The sequence below is a fragment of the Lontra canadensis genome, unplaced genomic scaffold (assembly GCF_010015895.1).
Source record: "Lontra canadensis isolate GAN:19392208 unplaced genomic scaffold, GSC_riverotter_1.0 scaffold51, whole genome shotgun sequence".
Lineage (NCBI taxonomy): Eukaryota > Metazoa > Chordata > Mammalia > Carnivora > Mustelidae > Lontra > Lontra canadensis.
In genome coordinates this window covers 13285996-13313455 of record NW_022631045.1, presented here as the reverse complement: position 1 = coordinate 13313455, position 27460 = coordinate 13285996, and the positions used below count along the sequence as shown (strand labels likewise).

At 46.4% G+C, this 27460-nt stretch overlaps 1 protein-coding gene across 1 annotated transcript; it reads left to right on the top strand.

The window, feature by feature from the left end:
• The first annotated feature begins 891 nt into the window (after positions 1-891).
• CUNH13orf42 (chromosome unknown C13orf42 homolog) lies at positions 892-21553 on the top strand. The gene is made up of 4 exons (XM_032873904.1): positions 892-1312; positions 18800-18947; positions 20436-20676; positions 21301-21553. The coding sequence occupies exons 1-4, from the start codon at positions 896-898 to the stop codon at positions 21473-21475; spliced, it is 981 nt and encodes a 326-aa protein (XP_032729795.1). The 5' UTR covers positions 892-895; the 3' UTR covers positions 21476-21553.
• The last annotated feature ends 5907 nt before the right edge of the window (positions 21554-27460 follow it).

The window sequence follows — 27460 nt, the reverse complement described above, 5'->3', positions numbered from 1 at the left end:
TTGAGCGGACATCCCCGAGATCCCAGTGCACTCAGAGGATGCTCTTGGAAAAATAGTTTGTGTCTGATTCTGACTAGTCTGTTTAAATGAAAAATGTGTTTAGCTAAGTTAAAGAACGGGTCTGCCCCATCTCGGTGGCCACCCTCCTTTCACTAAGGCTTTTGTGCAGAAGGCTGTGGTCCGGACACCTGAATCCTCCTGTCTCCACAATGGGCTGCTATCCAGTAACTGCGGCAAGGTCCCATTACGGCAGGGTGACACGCCTGCAGGACGCAGACAGGGCCCAGCTTATCAAAGATCTGAGAGCCTCGGGCCAACGGCTCTGGCTCTGTCCACCCTGGCCTCTCGCAGGGGACTGGATTTTACCTCAAGCAACACAGGGGTTTTGGCTTCGAAGTGTTCTCGCCCTGTAGGATTTCGCCAGGCATTCAGGACCAGAGCCAGCTTGGCCCAGGTGGAAACATACAAATCCAGACCAAGATCAAATCAGACGGAGGGAGACCACATCCAGACATGGAAAAGGAGCAGGAGAGAAAATAGCACGGTCACGCTTTCCACATCCAGCTGGGGCCTTCTGTGGAAGAGCATTGAAGGTGTTCGCATCCAACCGGGCTTAGAGGCCACTAGGCCTCTTGCTTGTAAGCTCCCGGTGCCCCACCTTGCGTTTCTGGGTGGTGGATGGCACCGTGGTTGGGGCATGGAAATGTGCCCCCCAGGAGAGCTGCCCAGCCTGCCCGCCTGACCGGGCTGGCGGCCGTCTCTGGGATTCTGGAGATCCGAGGCCTCCTGGCAGGCAAATGGCGGGAGGCCTGCGTGTTGGCTCGTCTCCCCCCAGCTAGATCAAGTGGCACGGCGCAGGCAGCTGGAAGGCACCCGCGGGGAGAAATCCAGCACTATGCTCAGAAAGCTGCACTCCATCTTTAACTCGGGCCCGCAGAGGAAGGCGGGGGTGGCCACGGGTCCCGGCTGCGACCCAGCCAGCCCCACCGTGAGGCTGACCCGCAGCAGCTCCATGTACGTGGTCGGGGACCACGGGGAGAAATTCAGCGAGTCCTTGAAGACGTCCACAAGCACCAGCAGCATGGACAGCGGCCTGTACTGCCTGCAGCAGGAGGGGGACCGGGCGTGGCTGCTGTCGCGCCCCCAGGACTGCCTGCAGTACTTGCAGGAGCTGCTGGCCTTGCGGAAGAAGTACCTCAGCAGCCTGCACGACCTCAAGCCCAGCCGCGCCCCCGGCCTCTCCTCCCCCTCCTCGGCCGCCTCCGAGAGCGCGGAGACGGGTCCCGGCCGGCCCACCTCCAAAGAAAGAAAGGTAAGCGCCGCTGAGACGCACAGCTGCGCCGAGAATTCTTCCGAGAGCCCCAGGTGCGCGCGGGGGACTTGGCTCGCCCCCTTTCCCTTCGCGCGCGCCGCTTAACTCGTCTGCACCGTCGGAGCCCCAGCTCGTCCTCCCTTAGAGACTCTCCACCGCCCTCCCCTCGGCCTGGGGCAGGGTGGCCGTCCCCTGCTGCTTCTCTTCCTGGGGGAGGCCCTGGGGACGGGGGTTCGCGGTGTGTGCAGGGCAGCCTGGGGCGAGACCTGGGCTTGGGGTCAGTGCACGGCGTTTGCATGTTTGCATGGCGAGTTTGTCATGTGCCGCCCGCCTGAAGGACCGCAGGACGCTTGGGCGGCCCCTGAACATCCCAGGGAGACGTGCGCTCTTCCCGGGAACGAGATGCTTTCTGACTTCGAAGTGTTTGGCTCCGCGGGAGCCGAAGGCTGGAGGAGGGGTTCCATCTGCGGTTTGGGTCCCGGCCTCCTGGGGACTCGGGCGCAGCCTCCAGACACCCCGTGACTTCACTGAGAGGGCATGAGAGCTTTGCAGGGCCCTGGAGGCTTCAAGCCCGGGCTGTCCAAGCAGGACATTAGCTCAAGTCCCGGCAGTTATTTCGTGGTTGCTACTCACTCCAGTGTTTGTACACAGTGTCCCTCCTTGAGCTTTCCACTAATGCCACAGGGGAGCTGCGACAGACTCCTGTGTCCCGGAGGGGCAAGCTGAGGCTCAGTGACCTGTTCTGACAGGACCTCCAATTCCTTGGAGCACTGCTTCCTTCAGTCCTCAAATTTTTATTTTTTATTTTTTCCCCAAATGCCTGAGGTTTGAGGCTGTTTGAAGTTCCCACCGATCGTTTCCCTGATGCCTGGACAGTGGACCTGTCTCTCCCACATCATTTCCGCAGAGCGTGCTGTGGGCTGTGGAAGCCCCATTACCGTTGAATGACTGATTAGCCAGCTATCAGATCTCTAGGGCTTGGCCTACCCCCACTGGTTTCAGCTGTCTGCATTTTATCCCAGGTGGCAGTGGTTTAAATAACCATGTTTGTTAACTCCCAAAATACATCAGTGCCCCCGTACCTACTCTTGGGTTCCAGAACGGACCCTGTGACCGGCCAGCATAGTTCCTTCAGAGTCACCTCCCATGGCAGACGGGGCTGCAGGGGGTTCTGGAGTCCCTCGTAGTTGGATATCGTGGGGTTCTCGGCTCTGGTTAGAGTCCCTCCAGTTACCACATTTTCCTGAAAAAGAAAAAAAAATGCAGTTGTCTCTTTAGAAAGTCTGGCTCCCCTCCCCCTTGCACTCTTCCTAGTTCAGCAGTTTGAAGGTCCAGGGAGGGCTTAGGTACAGAACACCAGTTCTGGCCCTGTGGACACAACGTGCACATTTCCTTGGGAGATGCCTCTCACCATGATGTGACCAGAAAGAAGTGTTTTGTTTTTTTTTTTTTTTTAAGATTTTATTTATTTATTTGAGAGAGAGAGAGATCACAAGTAGGCAGAGAGGCCGGCAGAGATAGAGGAGGTAGCAGGCTCCCCGCTGAGCAGAGAGCCCGATGTGGGGCTTGATCCCAGGACCGTGACATCATGACCTGAGCTGAAGGCAGAGGCTTAACCCACTGAGCCACCCAGGCTCACCCAGAAAAAAGTTTTAAAATGACTTTGTTGTTCGTCAGACCAAGACCTGAATTTTAGTGGGGTCTTTACCAGCTGTGTACCTTGGTCAGGTTAACTTGGCCTCTCTGGGCCTTGGTTTCTGTAGCATAGAAATGGAAATAAGAACATACCCCTTGAGGCAAAAGCAAGATCCTGTCTGTGATAGGACCTGGCACATAGTAGGTCTTCCAGGGCTTACTAACTCTGCAGTGGAAGGTGTGGGAGGCTTCTTAGTCTCCAGCAGACCAGCACTCTCCTTTGTGGCTCCTAAAGAAAGAGCGGGATGCCGGGTGTACCTGAGACATAATGGGTGCCCTCTCCAGGGCTAGTTGGGTGGGAGGAGCAGGGGATCCGAGAGCTCCTTGCTTCTGGAATGTCATCCCATTCCTGCATTTGTAGAAAATGCCTGCTGATCTTCAGGTTTCGGGTAAACACCATACCTTCTCCTGAGCCCTTATCATGTGCTAAATTGTGTTTCCCCAGAATCATATGTTTAAGTCCTAACACCCTGTAACTCAGAGGGTGACTTTTTTGGAGCTAGGCTGATTACAGATAAAACTAGTTGATTGTGGGTATTAGGGTGGGGCCCTAATCTGACAACACCGATGTTCTATAAGAAGGAGAAACTGGGATGGGGACACACACACACACACTTGCACATGGGGAACCCTAGGTGAGGTCTGGAGTTGGCTGCTACAAGCCGGGGACCTCCCAGAAACTGGGTGGGGCCTGGAACACATCCTTCCCTAATGCTTTAAAGAGAACATGGCCCTGACAAGACCTTGGCCTCAGACTTCTGGCTTCCAGACTGGAACAATAAGTTTCTGTTGCTCCAAGTGGCCCAGGGGGTGGGACTTTGTTATAGTGGCCTTAGGAAATGAGCACAGCCCTCTGCAGAATTAGCCTTTTCTTCTCTCTCCTATTAGTCTAAACACGTCTCTGTTCTAGCCTTTATCATATTCTCCCGTGGCATGTTGCTTGTGTGTCTCCTTGGTGCATGGCAGCCACTTTGGTATGCGTGATCAAGCTGAAACCCCCATCTTTGTCATTTTTCTGTCCCCAAAGCACAACCACTGGTCACTTATGAATGCTTTATAAAGTCTGGTCTTTTGTGCACTGATGACGGAAGGGCTGGCCTTGGGGTAGGGAGTGAGCGGTGTTCTCTGGGCACCACAGCACCGTGGGACCTTTTCTCCCTCCTCATGAATTGACCAGCCCCCAGCCTGGCCACAGAACTTACGTTCCTCTGTCTATCTCTCTTTTCTGAAAAGATAATGGTTTTTAGGCTGTTTTGTTTAAAACTCTCAGTAAGAAATATATGTTATACACAATTGATGAAATATTGAACACTACCTCTGAAACTAATGATTACTAGATGATGGCTAATTGAATTTAAATTTAAAAAAAGAAAAAATATATATTTTAGATACTAACCTAGTTTATTCAATACAACCAAAACAAAAATTCATGAGATACAGTTATTCCTATTCTCTGTTTGGTACTCTGATATTTTTTAAAAACACTTGATACTATTTTTTTTTTTTTTAGTTGTTTTACATGCTGGTCATGACACACTAAATTTATTCCCCAGCCACTCCAGGGTCCAGACTCACATTTTCTCATACCCTGGTAAAGCATTCCAGTAGGGCCTGCTGAAATGTTAACAATGGTTAAGGAACGATACATCAGGTTGCCAAATGATCTGGGGTCCCAGCCCCCTGGAGATGAGCGAGCCAGGACGAGTACCCGTGTGGATCGTAGTGAGGACAGGCCAGAAGGGAAGCGAGCCTGGGGGTGGATGTGGGTGGGGAGGCCCTCCTGAGCTCCTGCACCGAGGGGTTCCTGGCCAGGCCCTGTGACAGTCCGGTCCTCCCTCCAAACAGGAGGTCATTACGAAAATGAATGAAACACATGGTCTGCAACATTTTGAAGTCAAAACAAAAAACCCACAGCGGAGTATTTTTGTGTCAACATCAGGTATGAGCTATAGTTTGGGACTCATTGTTTAGATGCTCCAGTGTTAGAGTTTCCAACACGGTGCAAAATTCAAGTGGCAGAAGGAGAGCATATTGGAAGTGGGTCCTGACCTGGAACATGGAGTTTCTGAACCAATAATGCAAAGCCACCCAAGCCCCCGCCCTGGGCACCTCGGGCATTCCCGTCAGCAAAGTGGCACCTGCCAGTCTCCTCCTCGTGCCCCAGCCCTGCTCTTTGGCTATGGCCCTGGGCCCAGCCAGTGACAATCAGCAGTTAGTCCTGACTTCTGACCATCCTCCACACGCGTCGAGTACTAGTCCCAGTCCACAGAGGGGAAAACTGGGTTTCTGAGACAGGAAGAGATTTAGGGAAGGCTGTGCGCCTGATGAGAAGAGAGCCAGGATTTAAACTGGGTCTGCACGGTGCCAGAGCTCACACGCTTGCCCATGGAGCCACTGTGCCTTTCAATCAGAAAATGTAAAATATCTGTCGGATGAGGGCGTGTGGCCCCTCAGGATGAGGTGAGCAGGCTACTTTATCCTGCACACCTGGGCCAGGGAGAGTCATCAGGGAGATATATGCTTCCTGTCCCTCATGGATTCCATGCGAGGGGAGAAGTGCTCTCATGGATTCCGTGCGAGGGGAGAAGTGCTCTCATGGGGGCTGCGTGGCCCGGGCTCCCCTGTGCAGGAGAAACCCAGACCCAAAGCATTGAGCTCTCTCCTCCCCACCATCTGTGAGTCAGATTTCCCTCCGTCTCGACATCTTCCCTGCACACGGCTACCTCTGACTCCATTTTTACTCTTGGTCCCTGCAGCACTGAAACCCCGAGTGTGTGTTGTCTACTTTTGCACTAGGAAGAAAGCTGGGTAGATGGCGTGAGCTCAGCTACAAGAATAACTTCACAGTGGGGCGGACTGTATCTTCAAACCATTTCCACAGAAACACTTTATCATTCTTCCTTACTCATCCTACGAAGTACCTGAGATGAGCCACCTACCGGAGAATAAAGCAGCCGCAGAAATGGGACAACTGGGAGAGAACAAAACATTAACAGAAAATCAAGGCTGTGTAGCTCATAATTCAGCAGCTACGGAGGAGTTTGGCTCTGTATCTCTTGGAAGCTACCATAAAGAAATCTGGATTCGTATTAGAATTCTGTCTGAGAGGAAGAACTCATACCCTTTGGTTAGGGGAAGTGAGATTTTTTTTCCCCAGCTTTACATTGCAGAATTTCTCATATGGGCCCTGGTGCAGAAACCATGAGTGAGGGGCATCTGGGTGGCTCAGTGGGTTAAGCCTTTGCCTTCAGCTCAGGTCATGATCTCAGGGTCCTGAGATTGAGCCCTGAATTGGGCTCTCTGCTCAGTGGGGAGCCTGCTTCCCCCTCTCTCTCTGCCTGCTGCTCTGCTTACTTGTGATCTCTCTCTCTGTCAAATAAATAAAATCTTAAAAAAAAAAAAGAAAAGAAACCACGAGTGATGGGGCTAGTGATGCCCTCAGTAATTTTTAAGTAACAGCTCATCAATAGCGATCCTCCCTGCCTCCCTCCCTCCCTTCCTCAACACATTATTATTGTCAGGAACAGGGTGTGTGTCAGGAGCTGTTCTAAATACTGGTGAGCAAGTCAAAGTCCCTGTCCTTGTGGGTGGTCACGCTTGTGGAAAAGCAAGGCAATAAACCAGTCTACACGTTTCTGGTGGTGACTTCTTAGAGTCCCTGCTGCGACAAGCTTGCCTTGCATCTTAGTGAGGGTCCAGGCAATGGCACCCGGGAACCTAACTTCTGACCATCCCTTCTGGACCCAGCGGGGAATTCAGATGCCAGAGGCATGGATGGACCACACACCCTCCTGACGATTTTTGTCCAAAGCCTCTGACGTTGTTAGAACTCTCTCCATGAGAGAGTTCTCCATTACAGAAAAATGTCTGTAAAAGGCAGAAAGCTATCCTGTCGTGTTTCTTGCTCTTTGCCTCCCCTTGTCTCAGCATCTTGGAGAGTGAATTGCTCCTTCTGCCATCTGTTTTGGGGGTCTTGTCTGGGACATGACTGGCTTCAGCCTGTGTCTACCCCCTTCACCTAGTTCTTTAGGTAATTTCTTCCAGCTGCTGGGAGGGGCTCTGAGATACTTGACTTCTATCTTTCCACTCCTCATAAAGACTGCTTCTCTCAGCTTGGAGTTTTTTTTAAATAATAGCTTTGATTTATATACCATGAAACTCACCCTTTAAAGTGTATTACTGAGTGGTAGTTAGTATCTTCAGAGTTGTGCAACCTATCACTAATATCTAATTCTAGAATATTTCGTCACCCATTTCAGTTTTGTGTGTGTGTGTGTGTGTGTGTGTGTGTGTGTGGTGAAATAAACATAATATTTACCATTTTCCACATGGCACTTCTTAGCCCCTTAAATGAGTGCTTTTTAGGTGTCCCCAGCTTATGGATAATGGAGTATATCACAGTCAATGAATCCTTAAGAAATTAAGTGTTTCTCTTTGGATTTTATATAAATTTTTTTAGAGAGAAATATGTAACACCGGACCCCTTTCAAATTGTTACTTGTAGATAATAACCAGAGTTCTTCACACTAGTCTTCCATGAATTTTTCCAAATGATTGTTTACTTCACCTGAAAGACTATGAAGCCTTAGTTAATACATTTTTAGACTACTTTACAAAATGTATTAGTAGTACACTAGAAAATGAATCCATTAAGAGGTCAGGGAGGCTCTAAAGTACTTCAATTAGGAATGAGGAGAATGTTTTTTTATAAAAGGTCTGATTATTTCTTAAGATATGAAAGTCTTCTTAAGTAAAATGAACTTTAAAAAAATTTACCATTTTAACCATTTTTAAGGGTGCAATTCACTGACATGAAGTGCATTCACAATGGTGTATAGCCCACTACTCTCCTTTCTAGAACTTTCTTGTCACCCCAAACAGAAAGTCTCCTTCCCAAACAGTAACTCCTGATTTTCCTGCTACCCCCACTCCTGGTAACCTCTGTCATGCTTTCCGTCTCTATCATTTTGCCTACTCTGGGAACCTCAGATAAATGGAATCATATAGCATTTGTCCTTCTGTGACTGGTTTCTGTCACTCAGCATGTTTCCCAGGTCCGTCCATATTGTTGCCTGTGTCAGAACTTACTTCCTTCTGTAGAGCTGAACAGCTTGGGTTTTGATGGTTGGTGAAGAGGAAGAGTTCGAGACAAGGCTTGCTCCGCCCAGAGTGCTTGTTAGCAGGGGTTGGCGGCAGTGCCCCGTGGAACACTGCCCAGATGGCTTGAGCTGGACGTTTTCTGAAGCGAGGGCATCGGTCAGCCACTGCAGGCAGAAGAAAACATTATTTTTTTTTTAAAGATTTTATTTATTTATTTGTCAGAGAGAGAGAGAGAGCCGAGCACAGGCAGACAGAATGGCAGGCAGAGGCAGAGGCAGAAGCAGGCTCCCCGCCAAGCAAGGAGCCCGATGTGGGACTCGATCCCAGGACCCTGGGATCATGACCTGAGCCGAAGGCAGCTGCTTAACCAACTGAGCCACCCAGGCGTCCCAGAAGAAAACATTATTAATTCTCTTATGGGTCACCTAATTCTGAGCAGCTTGGATTCCTGATATGTCTGTCTGCATGAACTACCTGCAAAGTGCACCCCACCCCTGCACCCTGCCCTACCCCACCCCAGCTAAAGAAATTCACCTGCTACAATGGTTTAAAAAGAACCAAAGGAGTTCTGGAGAATGTTTGCCAAAAGTGACTGATTTTTTATTTCAGGCGGTTTTATTCTGGTAATAGTTTGCTTTCAGAGTCAATTTTCTATTGAGGCCACCCAATCCTGGCTCATCATATAAGACCATGTCAACAGCAAATAGAAACTCCTTTCTCCTCTATGGCAGAAGGATCTGAATCCAATTCATCTAAAAAGATTCCAAATCTTTCATGTATAATACGCATATATAATTTCCTACGGGATAAAAGGCAGATTCTAGATCTGTTTTTACACCTCTGAAAATTATTTTTCAGATCTGCTGGGGAGACTTTGTGCAAACATGGTGATATTAAAATGCAGGTTTTCTGGAGTGTCAGTTAACTGGGAAAGTCTCTATCACTTGGCCTATATCTGGTTTGCAGAGTTGAAAGGCGGGACTAATTCAATATGAGCTGCAACGAATATTCTCTTTTGCTTGGCAGAGTTCTCCACAAGATGACAAACAATATGATGATGATTGATAACAAAGCATATAGTTCCAGCAGCCCCTCTCAGTCAGACCACAAGAGGGATAAATGCATTCTCCAACCCATCCTGCAGGCACATGCAGTTTGCTCAGCCTAGAAATAATACTTCTTCCTCCCCTTTTCCTCTCTACCACACCCGATTCACCTGGCTAACTTCTTGTCTTTTAACAGCAGAGAAAGCAGTTCCCTAGGAAGCCACTTCTCACAGCCACAATCTAAGAGTGGATTTCCTCCCCTCCTTGAGTCTGAGCCCCCCATCTCAGCACTTAGCACCCAGCACCCAGCACTGTAATTGTCTGTTTATTTGTACATTCTGCTACTGGCCATGAGCTCACTGAGTGAGAGGACTGCATCTGATTTATCTTTCTATCTCCAACCTCTTGCGTGGCTCCAGGCACAGAGCAGACATTCAGTAAACCAATAACCAGAAAGTCCAATGTAATTTAAGAAGGTTTATTTTATTTTTAAAAAGATTTTATTTATTTATATGCCAGAGAGAGAGAGAGCACAAGCAAGGGGAGGAGGCAGAGGGAAAAGCAAGCTCCCCGCTGAGCAGGGAGCTCTATGCGGGGCTGGACCCCAGGACCCTGGGATCATGACCTAAGCTGAAGTCAGTTGCTTAACCCACTGAGCCACCCAGGCGCCCTTAAGAAGGTTTAAGAAGAAAACTTACAAAGTTTGGTGGAAGATCTGAAAGAGTAGTAGATCTGTTGTTTTCACTGGGTGGAAAATTATCTTTTATTTTTAGTGAAGTAGAATATAGTTTGAGTATATTCATATGGAATCATATCCTAATAATTAAAATATCCAGTGTGTAATGGATCAGAGTTCACCATCATCAAAAAAACATTTTGGGTAAACTTAAAAAGAAATTTTGGGTGATAAAATTATATTAGATAAAATTTATAAAACACAGAGAAATATAAGAAATAAAATAAAAATAACTTAGAATTCTACCATTTAGAATAATTACTACAAAATGTTTAGATATATTCTCTTTCAATCATTTATTTCCTGTATATTTACATATATGTAGATTAGGGTTGCCAGCTAAAACAAAGGATGCTTATTTAAATTTGAATTTAAGATTAAGTGATGGATTTTTAAAGTATAATTATGTCCATGCAATATTTGGTATATATTAACCCTAAAAAATTATTCATTTTTTATGTGAAATTGAAATTTAACTGCTGTCCTATACTTTTATTTGCTGTTTGACAACCCTAATGTATGTGTATCTATGATTTTACTAAATCTGGCTTATACCATATACTTTTTACAATCTTTTTTCCATTAATATTATATTTTGTGGATTGTTCCCTGCTTCATTAACTAGTTTTTAAAAACTAAAGTTTTAATGACAAAAAATATAACAGCTCACTTTCTTTAATTGTGAAGAATTACAAATAAATATATCCTATTCTATAAGGCATGTTTTAGTGATGCCTGAAAGCATGATTAATGGGACAAAGTTTAAAGGTCATTCAATTTTAAAGATTCTTCTACATATTGCTTTCCAGAAACATTTTATAATTTACACTTTCATCAACAGTGAGTTAAAAAGCACTTCTTACTGCATTTTATTAACACCCAGTATTGCATTAATTTAGAAAGTTCACTGATGTAATAAATAGCATTATTTTATATACTTTTCTTTGATATTACTTGAGCAAAGAAGGACTCTTTCAACTTATCAAACCAATGTGTACTTCCTGTTTAAGGGATTGCCCATTCAAGCCTTCTACAGTTTTCTTTTGGATCCAGTAAAGACTTCTTATTTCCATGAACTCATATTAGGAATATGAGCACACTGTTTGCCATAGATGCTAAGAATATTTTGTCCAAGTTACTATGTGTATTTTAATTTTATTTGACATTTTCCAGTATATAATTACTACTGACTTTTATGTAGTCAAAGATACCCATTTTTGTCTTTGCTATTTCTTCCATTGTTTTTCTGCTTGGAAAGCCTTTTATGTCTCAAGGTCAGCTGGGTATTTGCCATTTTTTTTTTCTTTTTTGATAGCTCCATTTTTAAAAAACCCAAGTCTTCTCTGAATCAGCAGTGTATCTTGACTGGAAGTGGGAAGTGAGAATCCAACTTGAATTTTCCCCAAGAAGCAAAGTTTCCCACCATGTAGTGATAAATTCATCCCTTCTCTCTGCAGATTGTGATGTTTCACTTATTGCATGTGTTGGTTTTATACCATGCTTCAAGGATATGAATTCAAATCAATTTAATCAAGTCTCTAACTATTTGATAAGTGTGAGCAATTTTTTTTTTCTGCTTGGTGTTTTGTTAAAGTGGAATGATCATTTAGATGATATGTAAAGAGAGGAGCTCCCAGGTGTGGGCAGAAGAAATAGTGTCCTTAAGATTAAAAAGCAGAGAGGAAAAAGACTAAGCCTATCAACCTATGAGTCTATGATATCTAAAATCAAGACAGAAGCTGTGTGGCTCCATTTCCAAAATGACTGTAGCCTTTAGTTATGATAGGTGATGCCAAAGCCGAGTTATACTAGAGTTTATTACAAACTTTTTCCTTCTTTTTATCTCTTTGGATTGATTTTCTCAGCTCTCTTTTCTATTTCACCAATTTTTTTTCCAGTTCAGGCAAGTGTACCATTTAGCTTAAATTTCATTGAAATTTTGTATGTAGGTATATGTAAGTATGTAATTAAATTTCAGTGATATACCCTTTTCCTAGTTGCTGTTTCTCATAGTTTCAGTCCTTGTTTCATAAACTCCCATTCTTTCTTCATAACCCCCTGTTCAACTGTGGGTACACACTTTCTTAGGTGTTGTAATATAAAAGGGATAAGGTCAATATCACCTTGGACTTGGTCTTAAATATCCGTCCCAAGGATGGCAGAGGGTGAAGAAGATGTGTTAGAGCTTTTAGGGCTTGTCTTCAAAAGCCCCCACCTTTTTTGGGTGATATTAAATTGCTTGTGGATAAGTATCAGCTGTTTTGCAATAATTTCACACAACAGAATGATCCAAGAGAAAGTGGTCTCTCCAGTCCTGACTAGTTCTACATCTGGTCCTGGAAATTTACTGACATTCATATTTCCAGATATTATTTGTTCAACAGAGTATTACCAGTACTCCATAAAAATAAGGAGCACGGAGTTCTTAATATTTGCCAAGTTAAATCCAAAAGGATACATAGGCAACATTCAAGCTGATTGGAGAATATAAACCTAGGTAATGGCATGTATATAACATATATTCATTCACTCAATGAATGATTACCACTCCATGCTTGACCCTGAACTAGACACTTAGCATTCACAGGTGGAAAGGCAGTCTGCTTGCCCTGACATGGCCCATTGGCTCAAGCTGCAACCCTCAGCATCACTGTTGGAACCACACTGGTATGCTGAGTTTCCTTGGCAGAGAAACAGGTAGAATTTCAATCAGAATGTTGGGAGTTGTGTGTATCTCACAACCTGTCTCATATAGGCAGGGGCTGGTGGTGAGCTATCACAGGAGTCTTATCCATGAGTGTTAGTTGCCAAAGCATTGCCAAAGAAGAGGTTACAGATTGCTGGTCTCATGTGGGGCTAACGAGGAGAACACAACGCACGGTAGTGGACTGTCCGCGCCAGTCAGAACACGGGCATGGACGAGATGTGCCTATGTCTGTCTGCTGCAGTGGGGGCAGGTGACATGGGAGCTGGCCCTCCAAAGGAGGTGAGGGGATACCCAAGTAAGAGAGGTGAGAGGAGGGTAGACATTTAGGGGTGGTCCTCTGGGCTTTGGGTGGGTTTAGAATGTCCCCCACAACCTAACCTCTGACACGATATTGCTGTTTGAACTGGAAGGTCAATGTGTAGAATCCAGACCTCTTGCAGACAAATAGTGACAGATCCTAGAAGAAAAAGAATGGATGGGAGAAACCCAGGCACCCAAACAGCAGGCAAAACCAGGCAGGATGGCCGATGATGTGAAATGCAGGAAAATATCATAAACTGCACTGGGGGCCTCAGAAATGACAATGAGAAATGTAGTGGCGTTCAGTTGGGGAAAGTGCAAAGGGAAAAGTAATTGGAAACCAAGGCCTGGTGTGAAGGGGGTGGGATAGGGAGGCTTGGAAAATGATAACCCCAAGGCCACTGAAGGTTCCATGGGAAAGGCACAGGGGAATGGAGCCGTCAAGGCAATACAGCTGCTTTCAGCCCATGTGCCTCCTCCCCAGGGCTGCTGTGGGGCCCACAGCGAGGGAACATGAGCCCTGTTACACGGGGCCCTGGGCAGATGCAATGGGAAGGTTGTCCAGAGAAGTAGTTTAAAAATTCTGGGCTAGAAAACAGTCAAGATTGGGAGTGAAGCAATCCTCTTCTAGCCAGAGTTCTGAGTTCAGAGAGGGAACACTGTACTGCATCCCACCCAGGGGTGTGGACACCTGGTGTCCCTTCTTGTACAACTACTGCCTCGTGAAGTAGATTTTCCTGTGATAATGGCCTGGGGCCTGAACCCTGAGCCTCGGTTGTTGTCTCTCTCGTGCTAGAGACCAAGAGAATGTGGCAGTGGAGGCAGAAAAGGCCAACAGAATCTGTGGGGACGCAAAGAAAAAAACCAAACCTAGAGTCAGCCTGGGTTTAAACCATGACTTGAAAAGGCTCAGATGTGTAGCTTAGCCTTGGGACTCAGAAAAGTCACCACGGCGCCTTCATTTGGAGACACGTGAACATACACTTTTATAAGGTATGACTGATTTGCCAGATGGCTTGATGCTTCCCATTCTCTCCATCAAGCAGATACATAGAGAGCAGAGTACTTATAATTAGAAGCCTACCCCAAGCGAGGATATTATTGGCAAAATGCAAAATGGCATACTCATTAAGCACTAACTTGGATAGCCAAAGATTACTGAGAAGCCAAAGAGCTGACAACAGGGGTCTGTGGTCTGTTCTGACAGTGGGTCCGCAGGTTGGGGAGCCAGGCAGGGTTCCCAGGGCAGAGGGCGGTCTCTCTCTACTGCTGTGAAGTAGTCCTCAGGATACATGGAGTGAAGAAAGCAATGTTTACAGCCCTATCTGGTAGGTGTCATTTTGTTTTTTAAGAAAGTGGGTAAACACAAATATAAATTCACATCTGCTTATATTAAAAAAAAAAACAACAATGGAGAGATGAACAAGAACCTTGGCTCCTACCCAGGGTGAATCTTAGCAGAGGTGAATGCTGAACACGAAACCCAGGAAGCAATCAAAGCTGCATAAAGACAAGCTGAGGGGAGGCCTTCCCAGGAGGGGGTTTAGGTCAAGTTTGGGGACTGGAAGGGAAAGGTCGATGTTGGGGTGCACCCCTGTGGGAGCTCCTCTACACTGTTGTTGGTACAGGGAGAGGAGCAGAGCTTATTCATTTGCACTTATTTATGTCCCTACATCATTCCATGAAGGGTTTAGAGGGAATGGACAAAAGCAGTTGGGGCAAGTGGGGGGAGCTCTCTTTTGGGATAAGACTCAGCCACACAGGTAAATATGGGTCAGCCACAGATAGAGTCACCAATGTCTCATTCTCCAGACACACCAAGATCTATAGGCTCTTCTAGCAGAAGCACGTTTTGGAATGGGAATGTGTTGGACGGGCCAGCAGAGACCCCAGAGGTAGGACCTGGAAGAGTGGACCCTCCCGGGCTGGCTGAGGGGCTTCTATGTCAGGGTGGCCCTGAAGGCAATCGCTTCTCAGCCTTATAGAGAGGGCAAGGTGTGGGAGGGAGATCCGAGTCTCAAATCCTGAAGCTTGAGGCTTTGGAGGCAAACAATATATTTAAATATTTGGGATGACCAACAAGTGTGCAGCTGAAAGGGTCTTTGTCCACTGGTTTTGATGGACAGAAAGTTCGATGGCTAAAGTCATCATATATGCTGATTATTTCCTTTTTAACTTGTAAATGTGATCTTCGAAGGACAACACTTGAGGAGTTTCTGGATTTACGAGATTTTCGAGAGGCCACAGTCAAAGGTTCCTGTTAACATAGCTAATAGTTGCAGTCTCGCTCATTTCTGAGCCTTTGGTAGTTAAGACACCAAAGCTGACTCTTTTCTAAATTCTTTAATAAATGAAAGCAATGGATTCAGGCTGCTCTGAGCTACCGGCCAAAGTCTACTTCCTGGAGACACTGAGGAATGAGCAGCTTAGATCATTTTGTAGGGTGACTCCATGAAAAAGAACCTGATGCCCACATGTGAGATGGAGACCCTTGCCTTAAACCCAACACTGATGGAAGTTTCTGAGTCAGAGACTCAGAGACACCCTCTCCACAGGCGCTGAGATACAAAGACCTACAGACCTTGTGTCCCTATTAAATAATATTCATCCTTCTTTTGGGGTTCAGTCCAGATTTTGTGTATCTCTCCATTCTTTGTTTCTCTATTTTTCACTTCACAAAAAAAAATTTTCTAAAATGATAGGTGTCATAGTAGAATTAGGTTAGGGACTGAAGACCATGGAGCCTAGAGGAGAGACCAGTCCAGGAGAGGGGTCTCCTGTGACTAAGTGGAGAATGAATTGACCCAGCCCATCTTGATGGATGAGTAGAAATCAGCCCTGATGAGACACTGAAGGCAGAGGGACCATTAAGAAAAACCACAGGGAGGACAAGTATCATGACCTGCTTTAGGGATGGGCCCTCCTGTCATCTGCCTGCAGGAAGGATGGCTGGTGGCCTGGCCTGCTGTGCTCATACAGACTGCCAACCAGTCCTTATGGTTTTAGTCCTGCTCCCCACTCCGAACCCTTAGTGTACCTGGTGTTGCCAAGCCTGGTGCATTTCAAGTTCCCAAGGGTCCAATTATAATCCTTTTACTTCCCCAACTCATGATGTTCCAGAAAGCTGGTCCTTTTGCTCTTTCATATCTCCCCCACTTCAATTGCTTTGCAACTGCCAGAAATTTCTGGAAATATATCTTTCACTGATGGCCTCTTTCTTCCTCCCTTTGTCATTAGGTTTTCTTCTCTGCCCTCCTGGTTTCATTTTAGTGGGCTCTTTGAAGAGGGAAGATTAAGTACATGTGGATAGTATTCCACTTATAACACAAAAGATTCAAGTGTATGTTGGGCTTTTTCAAAATTTTCTCTAAGCAAGCGCCTTACAAATATAAAAGGAAAAAAAAAACCCTTTCCATTTAAAAATGTTTTTAGTAGTATGAAATGCATACATTTCACCAAGATCTTGTATGTACCTACAGATGTCATCATTTCATTTCCCAGCATTCCAGCCTATAATTTAATATTCACTTTTAATACCATCCCCCTCTAAAAATGCCCACATGTGGCACAAAAACAGACACATAGATCAATGGAACAGAATAGGGACTCCAGAAATAAACTCATGGTTATAAAGTCAATTAATCTAAGACAAAGGAGGCAAGAATATACAATGGGGGAAAAGACAGTCTCTTGGATAAATGGTGCTGGGAAAAAGGGACAGCTACATGCAAAAGAATGAAACCAGACCACTTTCTAACAACATACACAAAAATGAACTCAAAATGGATTTAAGACCTAAATGTGAGACCCAAAACCATCAAAATCCTAGAAGAAAGCACAGACAGTAATTTCTCTGACATTGGCTAGAGCAGCATTTTTCTAGATATGCCTCCTGAAGCAGAGGAAATAAACGTAAAAATAAACTATTGGTACTACATCAAAATAAACAGCTTTTACACAGCAAATGAAGCCATCCACAAAATGAAGAGGCAACCGAGGGAATGGGAGAATGGGAGAAGATATTTGCCAATGAAGAGCTAATATCCAAAATGTATAAAGGAGTTATACAACTCAATACCAAAAAATAAAAACTCAATTAAAAAATGGACAGAGGACCTAGTAGACATTTTTCCGAAGAAGATATATAGATGGCCAACAAACACAGGAGAAGATGCTCAATTCATTCATCATTAGGGAAGTGCGAATCAAAACTGCAATTAGATATCACCTTATCCTTATCAGAATGGCTCGAATTAAAAAGACAATAAGCAACAAGTGTTGACCATGATGTAAAGAAAAAGAAACTCTTGTGCACTGTTGGTGGAAATACAAATTAGGGCAGCCACTGTGAAAAATGGTATCGAGGTTCCTCAAAAAATTAAAAATAGAAGTACTATATGTCCCAATATTTCCACTATTGAGTATTTACCCAAAGAACACAAAACACTAATTGGAAAGATATAGGCATCCTGGTGTTTATTGCAGCATTATTTACAATAACCAAATTACGGAAGCAATCCAAGTGTCCATCAATAGACAAACGGATAAGGAAGATGTGGTCACACAAACACACATACACACCCACTGGAATATTACACAGCCATAAAAGACAATATTGAATCATTAAGAGACAACATGAGTGGACTTGGAGGGTATTATGTTAGTGGAATAAGTCAGACTGGAAAAGACAAATACCATATGATTCCACTCATAAGTGCGATCTAAAAAAGAAACAAAAGCAAATGAATAAACAGAAAGCAGAAGCAGACCTATAAATACAGAGAACAAGCTAATGGATGCCAGAGAGGAGGGATAGGGAGTTGGACAAAATGGGTGAAGGAGAGTGAGAGATACAGGCTTCCAGTCATGGAATGAATAAGTTATGAGAACAAAAGACACAGCATAATACCATCAATGATACTATAATAGCGATATAATGGGATAGCTGGAAGGTATATCTGTGGTAAACATAGCCTACTGTATACACTTGTCTAATCACTACACTGCATACCCAAAACTCATGTAACATGGTGTGTTCACTCTACTTGAATAAAGCAAAAATAAAATAAAAATGCTCACATAAAATAACTCTACAGAGATCAGACAGACCAAGTTAACACACATTGTCCCTTCTTATCCTCCCTGAGTTCTCTTCTTTCTTAAATTCATCCGATGGTCTTTCATAGGCTCCCAGGATGATTCTGTGCCTTTCACTGATAGTTCTCCATGGAGGTGCACCAGGGGGCCTGAACTTCCCCTGGTGGGAGTTTGTGAAGGCCGTGGTGAGGAATGAGATCATGAAGAAGAACAGATGGGGACAGAGCCTGGAAACTGGTTAGGCACACTGCAGACCTTTTTTTTTAAACTCCATATTTTATCATTCCTTATATTTTTCAAACAATTATACTAATTTTTCTTCAATTTATTCCATGACTTAAGCCCAAGTTTGGCCACTTTGGGTCCTGACAACTCTTTCAGAGCATTTCCAATCTACCTTGTCCTTTCTTTCCTGCTGGGAGCCCCTCATTGCCTCCTGGTAGGAGCTGCACGGTCCCCTAACCGGGTGTTTACCTGCAGGGAAAATGGCCAAAGGAAGACTAAGTATTTTGCCTAAAGATCCATAACAGTCTCTGAGTGAGAACGAGGTAGATCTTATTATTTACTTGTCTTTCCTTGAGGCAATTAGAAACCCACTGACACACCGCAGTTGTGGATGGGGGCATCCACCCTCCTTCCCCAGGGCACTCATTTAAAATCACTGTTTAAACTCTGCAAATTCATAACCCCACATACATTCAGCTTCAGTGACGCTGTGTTCTTTTTGGTGGTGGTGGCTTGCTTGTGTGTGGGTGCTCAGAGGCTGGCTCAGGCAACTCTCTCTCCTGCCCCCTTGCCTCTAGCAGAAAGCAGCCACAAAGAAGTACTCCCAGTTCAGCGCTGATGTGGCTGAGGCCATGGCCTTCTTTGATTCCATCATTGCCGAGCTGGATACAGAGAAGCGGCCCCGGGCTGCTGAGGCAGAGCCCCCGAATGAGGACGTGGACTTTGATGGTGAGCGCTCGCGCGGGGCGGGGCAGGAGGTGGGTGGGGGACGGTCTCTGGAGTGGGCTGGCGGAGAAGCTATGGGGGACCCCAACCCCGAGTAAAAGGAAACCCACACTGCACTCCGGAGCCCCGCCCATGGCTTGCTCTTTTCCTGGGGGCGGGCTGCGGCCACCACGCAGCCTACCTGACAACCTGTGACATATTTGGACCCAAACTCCTTCCTGTGGTCCACTGGCCAAAGCTGAGACAAAGCACTAAAGAAAGGGGTTAGAGGGGGAGCTGGTGTGACATGGGTATGAAGACAGTTTCAGTCTTGCAAGAGGAAGAAGTCCTGGAGAGCCGTCCCTGGCCAGTGGGAATATATTTGGTGCTACTGGACTGGTCACTGAAAGATGGCTCGGATGGTAAATTTTAGGTATTTTACCACTTTTTTTTTTTTTTAAGAAGAAAAAGGAGCAGAGAATCTGTATTTAAAAATCTAGCTTTTCCCTCTACCTGAGCTCCTTTGTCACTCTGCGGGACCTGACTGCCCCTTCATCCGCTTTGTCCCCCCTCTGCCCACAGCGCCCTCTGAGGCCCTCATGCTCAGGGCTCTGAGGACAATGCACAGGGCGGGAAAGGAGCAGGGGGCCTGCTGGGCCAACCTGGGTCCCTGGAGAGAGAGTGAGCTAAGGGCTGGGCTGACGCGTCTGTCCTTGCCAGCCTGCATCACTGGCTCTCTCCTGGTAGAAAGCAACCAATCCCACCACTTCATGAGCTCATCCCACCTTTAAGTTCCATTACTTGACTGTCAGTTTCTTCCATCTTTGACTTGCCCTCCTGGGTGTCATTGATGACAATTTTATTCAGGGGTTACTGGCCGTTGTTGCTGAGGGACCAACTTTTGGTACCAGTACTACATAATCCTCGAGTGTTTTACTTAATGCTCAAAAGATCAAAGAATAGATCCTTGTGGTTTGTAGTTGGTCTGGCCTCCAAGCGCTGTCTCTGACATTTAGATTCTCATGGAATTTCATACTGATACCTCCCACTCCCCGATCTCACTGTTCCTTGCAGGGGCCTCTGCTCGCCCTCCTCCTTGACTGCAGCCCCTCAGTCCCAGACAGAGGCCAGCCCTCTTCTTGACAGCAGGGCCTGGGAAAGCCAGGACATGGGCCAAAGGACAGCAAAAATCCACCGAGGATGCAGATCTCTTGCTATTTTGTCCCTGCTCTTTTCACTTCACTATTTGCAGTCTATCGTGGGTGGCTCTCCAAGTCAGTACACATAGATCTGTGTCCTTATTTTTAATGAACACATCAGTATTTCGCCATCTCCCTAACCATAATTGCAGGGTCAGGACAGATCATCCCCCCTGCTTGCCTTTCCCAACCTCTCTAAGAACCCACTGTGGGATCTGTGCATTTGTCGTGGGCTCTCAGCCCAAGGCACTCTCTCCTGCTCCTCCCTGAGGGAGAGTCCTCCTTTCCCGGGGCTCCGGCTTCTCTCTTCCAGTTGCCACCAGCTCCCGGGTGCACAGCCTGCACTCCAACTGGATCCTGCGGGCACCACGCCGGCACTCTGAGGACATCGCCGCGCACGTTGTGCATGCAACAGATGGCCAGTTTCGAAGGACCACAGAGTGCAGGACCATTGGCACTCAGAGGAGGCTGGAGAGGCACCCCATTTACTTGCCCAAGGCTGTGGAAGGGGCATTCAACACCTTGAAATTTAAGCCCAAAGCCTGCAAAAAAGAGTAAGTGCTCGGACCAAGTCGTTCAGCCAAGGTGTTTTCGTGTCCTCCAGACTCCTGGGGGTGGTCTTTAAGGTGATTTGAGTCCCCAACTTATATACCAGAAATTATCCTTATCTATTTTGCGGGGAGAGAGATCATTGTTAAAGGTGTTTTTTCCTAGTCTATGCTCATACTCCAGCCTGGTTCACTGCTGTCACCACTCCTCATGGTCCCTTCGGCTGTGGATCTGCCTGCCCTTTCTTCTGGCCTTCTTGGCCCACATGCTTTGTGCCACCCTCTTTCATTGTCTCCCCACCCCCGCTGTGCCACTGACAACCTTGTGCTACAGATTTTTAATGAGTGTTTGGAGTTGAGTTGGGCATAGCACCAAGAGGGAACCAGCGCCAAACTAATCAGATGTCCCTACCTTGGAAAGGCATTGGCCTGACTTAGATGGAGAACTTCTTGTCGGCTGGGCCCCTCCTGGCCACCTTGCTACCATCTTTCGGCCTTTCTCCCTCCAGATCCAACTCTCCCAAGACCAGTTACCACTGTTAACTCCATCGGAATAGGGACTCAGAGCGTCCCTTCTCTGTGCAACTAGCCAAACCACGCTAAACCATCTGCCTCATTCCTCCCTTCCAGCCTGGGGAGCCCCCGACAGATCCTCTTCAATATCTCAGGAGAAGACATGGAATGGGATATGGAGCTCTTCGCGCCGGAGCCCCTGGCGTCTCTGGGGGAGGACTACCATGAGACGGAGAACCCCAAAGGGCAGTGGCTGCTTCGAGAGAAACTCTGGGAGCGAACAGTGCCCTGACTCCCTCTGAGCCATTCAGCCTGACTTAGGCTGGGTCGCTGAGAAGGGGGTCACTTGCAGCGCAGCACAAGGGGTTTGGAAGGGTTAAAAATGGAAATTGGGACCAAGTCGAGTGCACGAGCCCAGCAGCACTGCCCGATGCTGCCCAGTTAGTGCCAAACACACCTGTGGCCTCCCAGAGCACCTGCCTGGGGAGACTGTGGAGCCCGGCTCGCCTGGCACAGCAGGTTAGCAGGTAGGTACAGCCTGGCTGGTCTGCCAGCAGGAGGAATGGGAGGCCTGGAGTGGGAATGTCCCAGCTCACTAACCTGGCCTCCCCCTTTCAGTTCTCTGTGCATCTGTCCAAGCGGCTGCTAATGTGCTCAGTATAGGAAATGAGGCCACCCAGGGGTCTCTGGGCCAAAGTCCTCAGGAAGGCAGCTCTGGTCTCTGCGGGGCTCACAAACACTTTGGTTACAAACAGAGGTTGCCCTCCTTTGTGCAGATCGCAGTTCAGGAAGCAGCTCCTTCTGCACTAACACTCTCACAGTGTTCTAGAAACCTCTGCTGGATTACCCTGGAGATGGGGCCAGTACCCTGGCATTGGGAAGGAGTGTGTTAGGGCCCTGCCTTGGGACCCCACTGTCTCTCCCAGCCCCCAAACCCAGCTCCATTTTCCACAGGCGGTGGGCTGGGGATGGCAGGAGATGAGCGGTGCTTTTCTTCGAATTTTTGTTCAGAAAGTCCTCACAGACACCCCTGCAACCAGTTTATGGCAGGCTGTGCCTCTCCCCTCCCCCAATTAAAAGGAAAATCAGCATCCTTATGTTCTTTTGGACTAGAAAGGACCTGTGAGTTTAGTAACTACTTGAATTCAAATTACCTGTTAAACCTATTCTTTGCATTTCTCACATATTTTTGCGTTTCTGCCTGCTGGAGTTTGAGAACCGCTGGTTCGGAGAATACGTTGCATTTTGTTAGTTCTTACTATTTCTTCTGGTGTTTTCTTATAAAGAACTCACCCGGTGGGTGCATACTCATGAATGCAAGAGTGCTCATGGGCTAAGGGAGGGAGACAGACGAGGACAAATCAATAATCCAAAGTAAGCCCAGAATGCTCTAGGCTAAGGTTAGTCTGAGAGCAGAAGAGAGCTTTCCTTCTGCCAGGCTCACATAATGATTTTCTCATTGTTGAGTTTTTTTAATAAAGAACTTTTTATCTGTGTGAACCCAGCTGTCTAAATCTAAGTATTTGTAACTCTTATGAGAAGAAAAAAAAAACACGCTAATAATTATGAGGCATTCTTAGAAATTTTATGTCAGCACATTTTAGATGAAAATATACTAGAAATGTTTTAATACTTGTCTTTATTATTATTTTCTTTTTGAGTGCCAATGTCAATGTTTGGGAGGTTTCTTTCATTTTGTTGCTTATCCTAAACTCTAGCCAGAGGCCTGACTGAAAAATAAATGTTTGGGAGATGTGTTTTATAAACTGCATTAAAGCACACCAAGTTAACACTGCCACAGACCTTTCTTTTCCCCAAATGTGGCCTTGTTTTGAAACCCCACAAATGAAAAGTCACCACTGAGGATCATTTCAGGATGAAGGTCTCTTGACCCTGCCTCTTATCAAACTACAGTTTATCATGGATTCGACCCTGACATTATGTGGTGAAGACTCTGTGTACATTTTGCTTTTACAGATAAGAAAAAAAATAAACAGGACAGAGAGGATGTTTGGAGTCTTGATTTTTTTTTTTTTAGCATATATTGCTTATGGGGCATGAAGCTGTACTTTTCTCTTTTGCTTCACATTTTGTATATTTTTGCCTTTAATGAGACTATACACAGACTGCCTGAAAAATTCCATGATTCCGAAACAGAAGGCTGGCATGTTTGGGATGATTTTAGATATTTGAAATTGGTGATAAACCCCAGGGTCTGGGCTTTGTCTAGGGAATCCTGAGATGGGGTCTTGAGATAAATAAAATTTAAGACAATAAAAGTCAACTCAGCAAAATCAGCTCATTTGATTGATTCTCTTCTCTCAGTGATAACTGACCAATTATTCAATCAGCTGCTCCTTGAGGCACTGTGGTTCCCCAGATTGTCTTGGTTTTGATTTATGGAAATAGACCTCTCTTTAGACAGAATGTCCAAAAAGAGGATGTGAGTTCCTGGCATCGGGCTTGTTCTTTAGACCTTGCTTTCTAGCTCTCACCACAAAATGTCTTCTTCACAGAAGAAGATACATGGGGAGTTTAGGAGTGGGAGTGGTATATCCCCAGCCCTTTGCCCCTTGTTGGTAGCTCTGCCACTGAGAATGTGGGGCTTCCAGGACAGAACTTTCTGGAGCCCACTCTCAGACACAGAGCCCAGAGCGGTTCTCACAGGAGACAACATTCCTCTCATCACTGATGGTCTTTTCATAGTGAACTAGTTTCTTCCTGCTATTGTAACAATTACCACAATTTCAGGGGCTTAAAACAACACGGATTTATTCTCTAACAGGCTAGAGGTCTGAACTAAAATCCATCTGACTGGGATAAATCAAGGTCTGGGCAGGGCTGATTCCTTCGGAAGGCTTTGAAGGGAGTGTCCATCCCTTGGCCTTTTCCAGCTTCCAGAGGCTGGCTGCATGCCTGGCTTGTGGGCCCCGCCTCACGTCACCCATCCGCCTATCTCCAGCCACTCACTCTGATCTCTTGCCTGCCCCTTCTGAGGACCTTTCTGATGACGGCGGTCCCACCTGGATGACGCAGGATCATCTCCCCATCTCAGAAACCTTAACTGAGTCAAATCTGTAAAGTCCCTTTTGCCACATAAGGTAACATGCACAGGTTCTGGGGATGCAGAACCTCCTGTGGGGAGACCATAATTCAGCCCCCCACACACGGTGTCACAAAGTGTTCTCGTCCTTCTCAGTAACCCAGCCCAATTTCCTTTTAAGCTTGATTCTAACTGTCCAATATCCATGGTGAACTCTGACTTAGCTGTCATTTCCCAGTTTCTTTATTCCATTTGCTACATTCTAGTTTTGTGAAAATGAAATTCTGTCTTGTTTGACAGCCTCTTATTTTGGAAAGACTTTCTGATTACACAAAATCACCAGGTGGAAACACACAATACTTCAATCCTGTAAGGGTGAGGAATGGATAGCCAGTCTATATAAACATTGCTGATGGTCAAGAGTGATGCTTCCCTTCAATCAACCTATCAAGTCCTTAGTAAGCAACTTCTTTATACCAAGCAAAATAATATAAGACACACTTTCTGCCATTTGGTAATAGGCAACCTAATGGGGGAAGATAGCACAAACATGGAACAGACAGTGCTGGGCATTTACTGCTTCATCGAGCATCTCAGTCTACCCACAAGAGGAGCTCTGCACTTGCAGAAAATGCACTTAGCTCAAGGTATCACAGAGAGTTTCACGGTGGAGGTTCTCTTGAAAGACAGCTTTAGACTCTGACAGAGGACTGCTAAAGGCTGTCATTTCATGCACATGGATAGTTACCAGAAAAGTCAGAAAGCATAGTAGCCAGCAAGGGGATGCCCTTGACTGAAGGACAGGATTTCTACTGAGCAGCCATGGAAAGCTGGATTGACAGAAATCAAGGAGACTTTGATCAGACGGGTCCAAGAGTCAAGCTTTACCACACCTTGAGCTGAAGAGAGGAGAGAAGAAGCCCCAGAAGATGCAGTATAACTGTGTGTGTTGTGGGGGCAGGCGGTGGCGAGTTCGAACAGAAGTGGGCCCTGAAATGCTGTGGGATTAAACCATTAAGCTCCTCACAGCCTCAGGAAGAGAGGCCCTCAGGCCCCTGGTCTGACTTCTGTGGTGGATCTTGCCTATGGTCCCCTGTGGGTCACATGCATTCTCAGGTGGTATCTGCCCCCACCTCCTTCCAATCAAATATGGCTGCCTTTGATCCCCCAGTTCCTCATCAACAGCACGGTTCAGGGCAGTACTCCTTAAAAGGGGCAGGAGGAGTGTGATGGTGGTAAGAGGAGGGGTTGGGCAGGCACATTTTGTAAATAAATTGATGTAGCCATTTTGGTTGACCTCCCAGGCCACAGAGCGTGTCAAAGCCTTCTGGTCATTCTCTTGGGGGAACTGCCCATGTTTGTTTATCCATTTGTTTGTTGTTTGAAAAAGAATACTGAGCATTTACTATGTCCCAGCTTGTGTCTGGAGTGATAATATAAACAGAATCTCTCACAGATCTTTCAGTCTGCAGGAGACATATACCTTCATCCAAGGGTTACACCAGCACACATGAATCACAATTGAAGTAAGTTCTGGAAGGAAGGGCTTTGGTGTCACAGGGAACTTGTAAGGGGGGCATCTGAACTGGCTGGGGCAGGGTGGCTTGGGAAGGGCTTTCTAGATCCCACATAGCTTCATTTGTCATACTCAGATACTCAAATGTCACCTCCTCAGAGAGGTCTTCTTGACCACACTATCTCAACCATCACTGATCTTAACCTCTACTATGTATTAGCTGGCTGCTCTGTGTCTACTGTGATCTAACACATGCCTGTGTACGCACACACACACACACACAGACATACACACTTGCACACACACTCTCATAAACATTCACTTGTACACGCTTGCCCCCATTAGACTGGGAGCTCCGTGAGGGCAGTAGCTTAGTTTAGCCCCTGTATGTGCTCAGAAATCTTCCACGCCCTGAGAATATCTTCCAGGCCCTGGGAATAGAACCAACTCCCTGCCTTCAGAGCTTATACAAACTTGGTGGGAAGGGGTGTGTGGGCAACAAGCAATCATATGCTACGTGCATATATATTAAGATGTAATAATGTGTCAGGGAATGACCAATTCTGTGAAGTAAAATAGAGAATGGGAAGGGCAGGAGGTGGGATTTTTAGTCAGAGAAAGCCCTGCAGAGGTGGTGATACTTGAACAGAGCTCTGAACAAGCGAGGGATTGAATGAGATCAGGGGAAGGACTGGTCAGGCCAAGGAAGGAGCCTGCATGAGGTCCCCAGGCAGGAAGGCAACGGGGGACCTTGAGGATGCAGGATGGAAGGTACTGGGTTGTCCTTGGAGGGTTCTGAACAGAAGGGTAGCACAGTCGGATTTAATTTTTGAAAGATGTCTGTGGCTTTTGGGTGGGGGTTTTACTGAAGGGCTCAAAGGGACAACTTGGGACACCAGCTGGGTTACTCTCTGTGGGCCAGACAGGAGGTGTCGCTGGCAGCCTGGATGGGAGGACTGGGCTACGACAAGATGGCTGGGTTGGGAGAGACTCTGAAGCAGGACTTATAGGTGTTTAGGCTCGCCAGGAACTAGATACAGAGACACGGGGCTCTAGCTCGAGGTGCTAGTGACCACAGGTATGCTTTATGAAGTGGATTAACAGAGGGGCTGGTCAGCAGGGGTTTTTCTGGAGGGGAATGGGGGAGAGAAATCAAGAGTTCTAGTTTGTAGCTGTTGACTCAGAGCTTTCTGTGGACTTCCAGGTGGGAGATTAGACACCTCTGTGTAGAGCTCAGGGGAGTGCCTGGATCTAGAAGTACAAAACCCAGAGACAGAATCTGAAGTCATGAGAGATGGAGTCACTAAGATATCAAGTAGAGATCTAAAGGCCTGTGAGGCAAGGGGCAGTATGCCAACGTTTAGAGGCTCGGGAGAGAAGGAGTGTGTGTGGTGCAAGGAAAAACACTGGATGAGGTGAAGACAGTGCTCCGAGTTTGAGGGAAGAGAGCACAGAGTGGAGGGAGGTGGTGTGGGACAGCAGACCATGCACCAAAGCCGGGTAAGAAAAACAGTCTTGATTTTGATTCAAAATGGTATTGTCTACATCCAGAGAGCTCACTGACCCTACTCACAAAACCCAGCTCCAAATTCCTTCTGGCTGTTTCTAGAACTCAAGAGCACCCAAGAAGCAGTGGAGTGTAACAGACCAGGGCAGCAAGGATCTGGCAGGCAGGTGCAGTGGCTAGGTGTCCCTCGCCCGGGGAGGGGGTGGTCAGG

Coding starts and splice junctions, on each gene's coding strand:
- CUNH13orf42 (XM_032873904.1), top strand. CDS start 896: ATGCTCAGAAAGCTGCACTCCATCTTTAACTCGGGCCCGCAGAGGAAG. Junction 18,948..20,435: donor TGAGGACGTGGACTTTGATG/GTGAGCGCTCGC, acceptor TCTCTCTTCCAG/TTGCCACCAGCTCCCGGGTG. Junction 20,677..21,300: donor CCCAAAGCCTGCAAAAAAGA/GTAAGTGCTCGG, acceptor CCTCCCTTCCAG/CCTGGGGAGCCCCCGACAGA.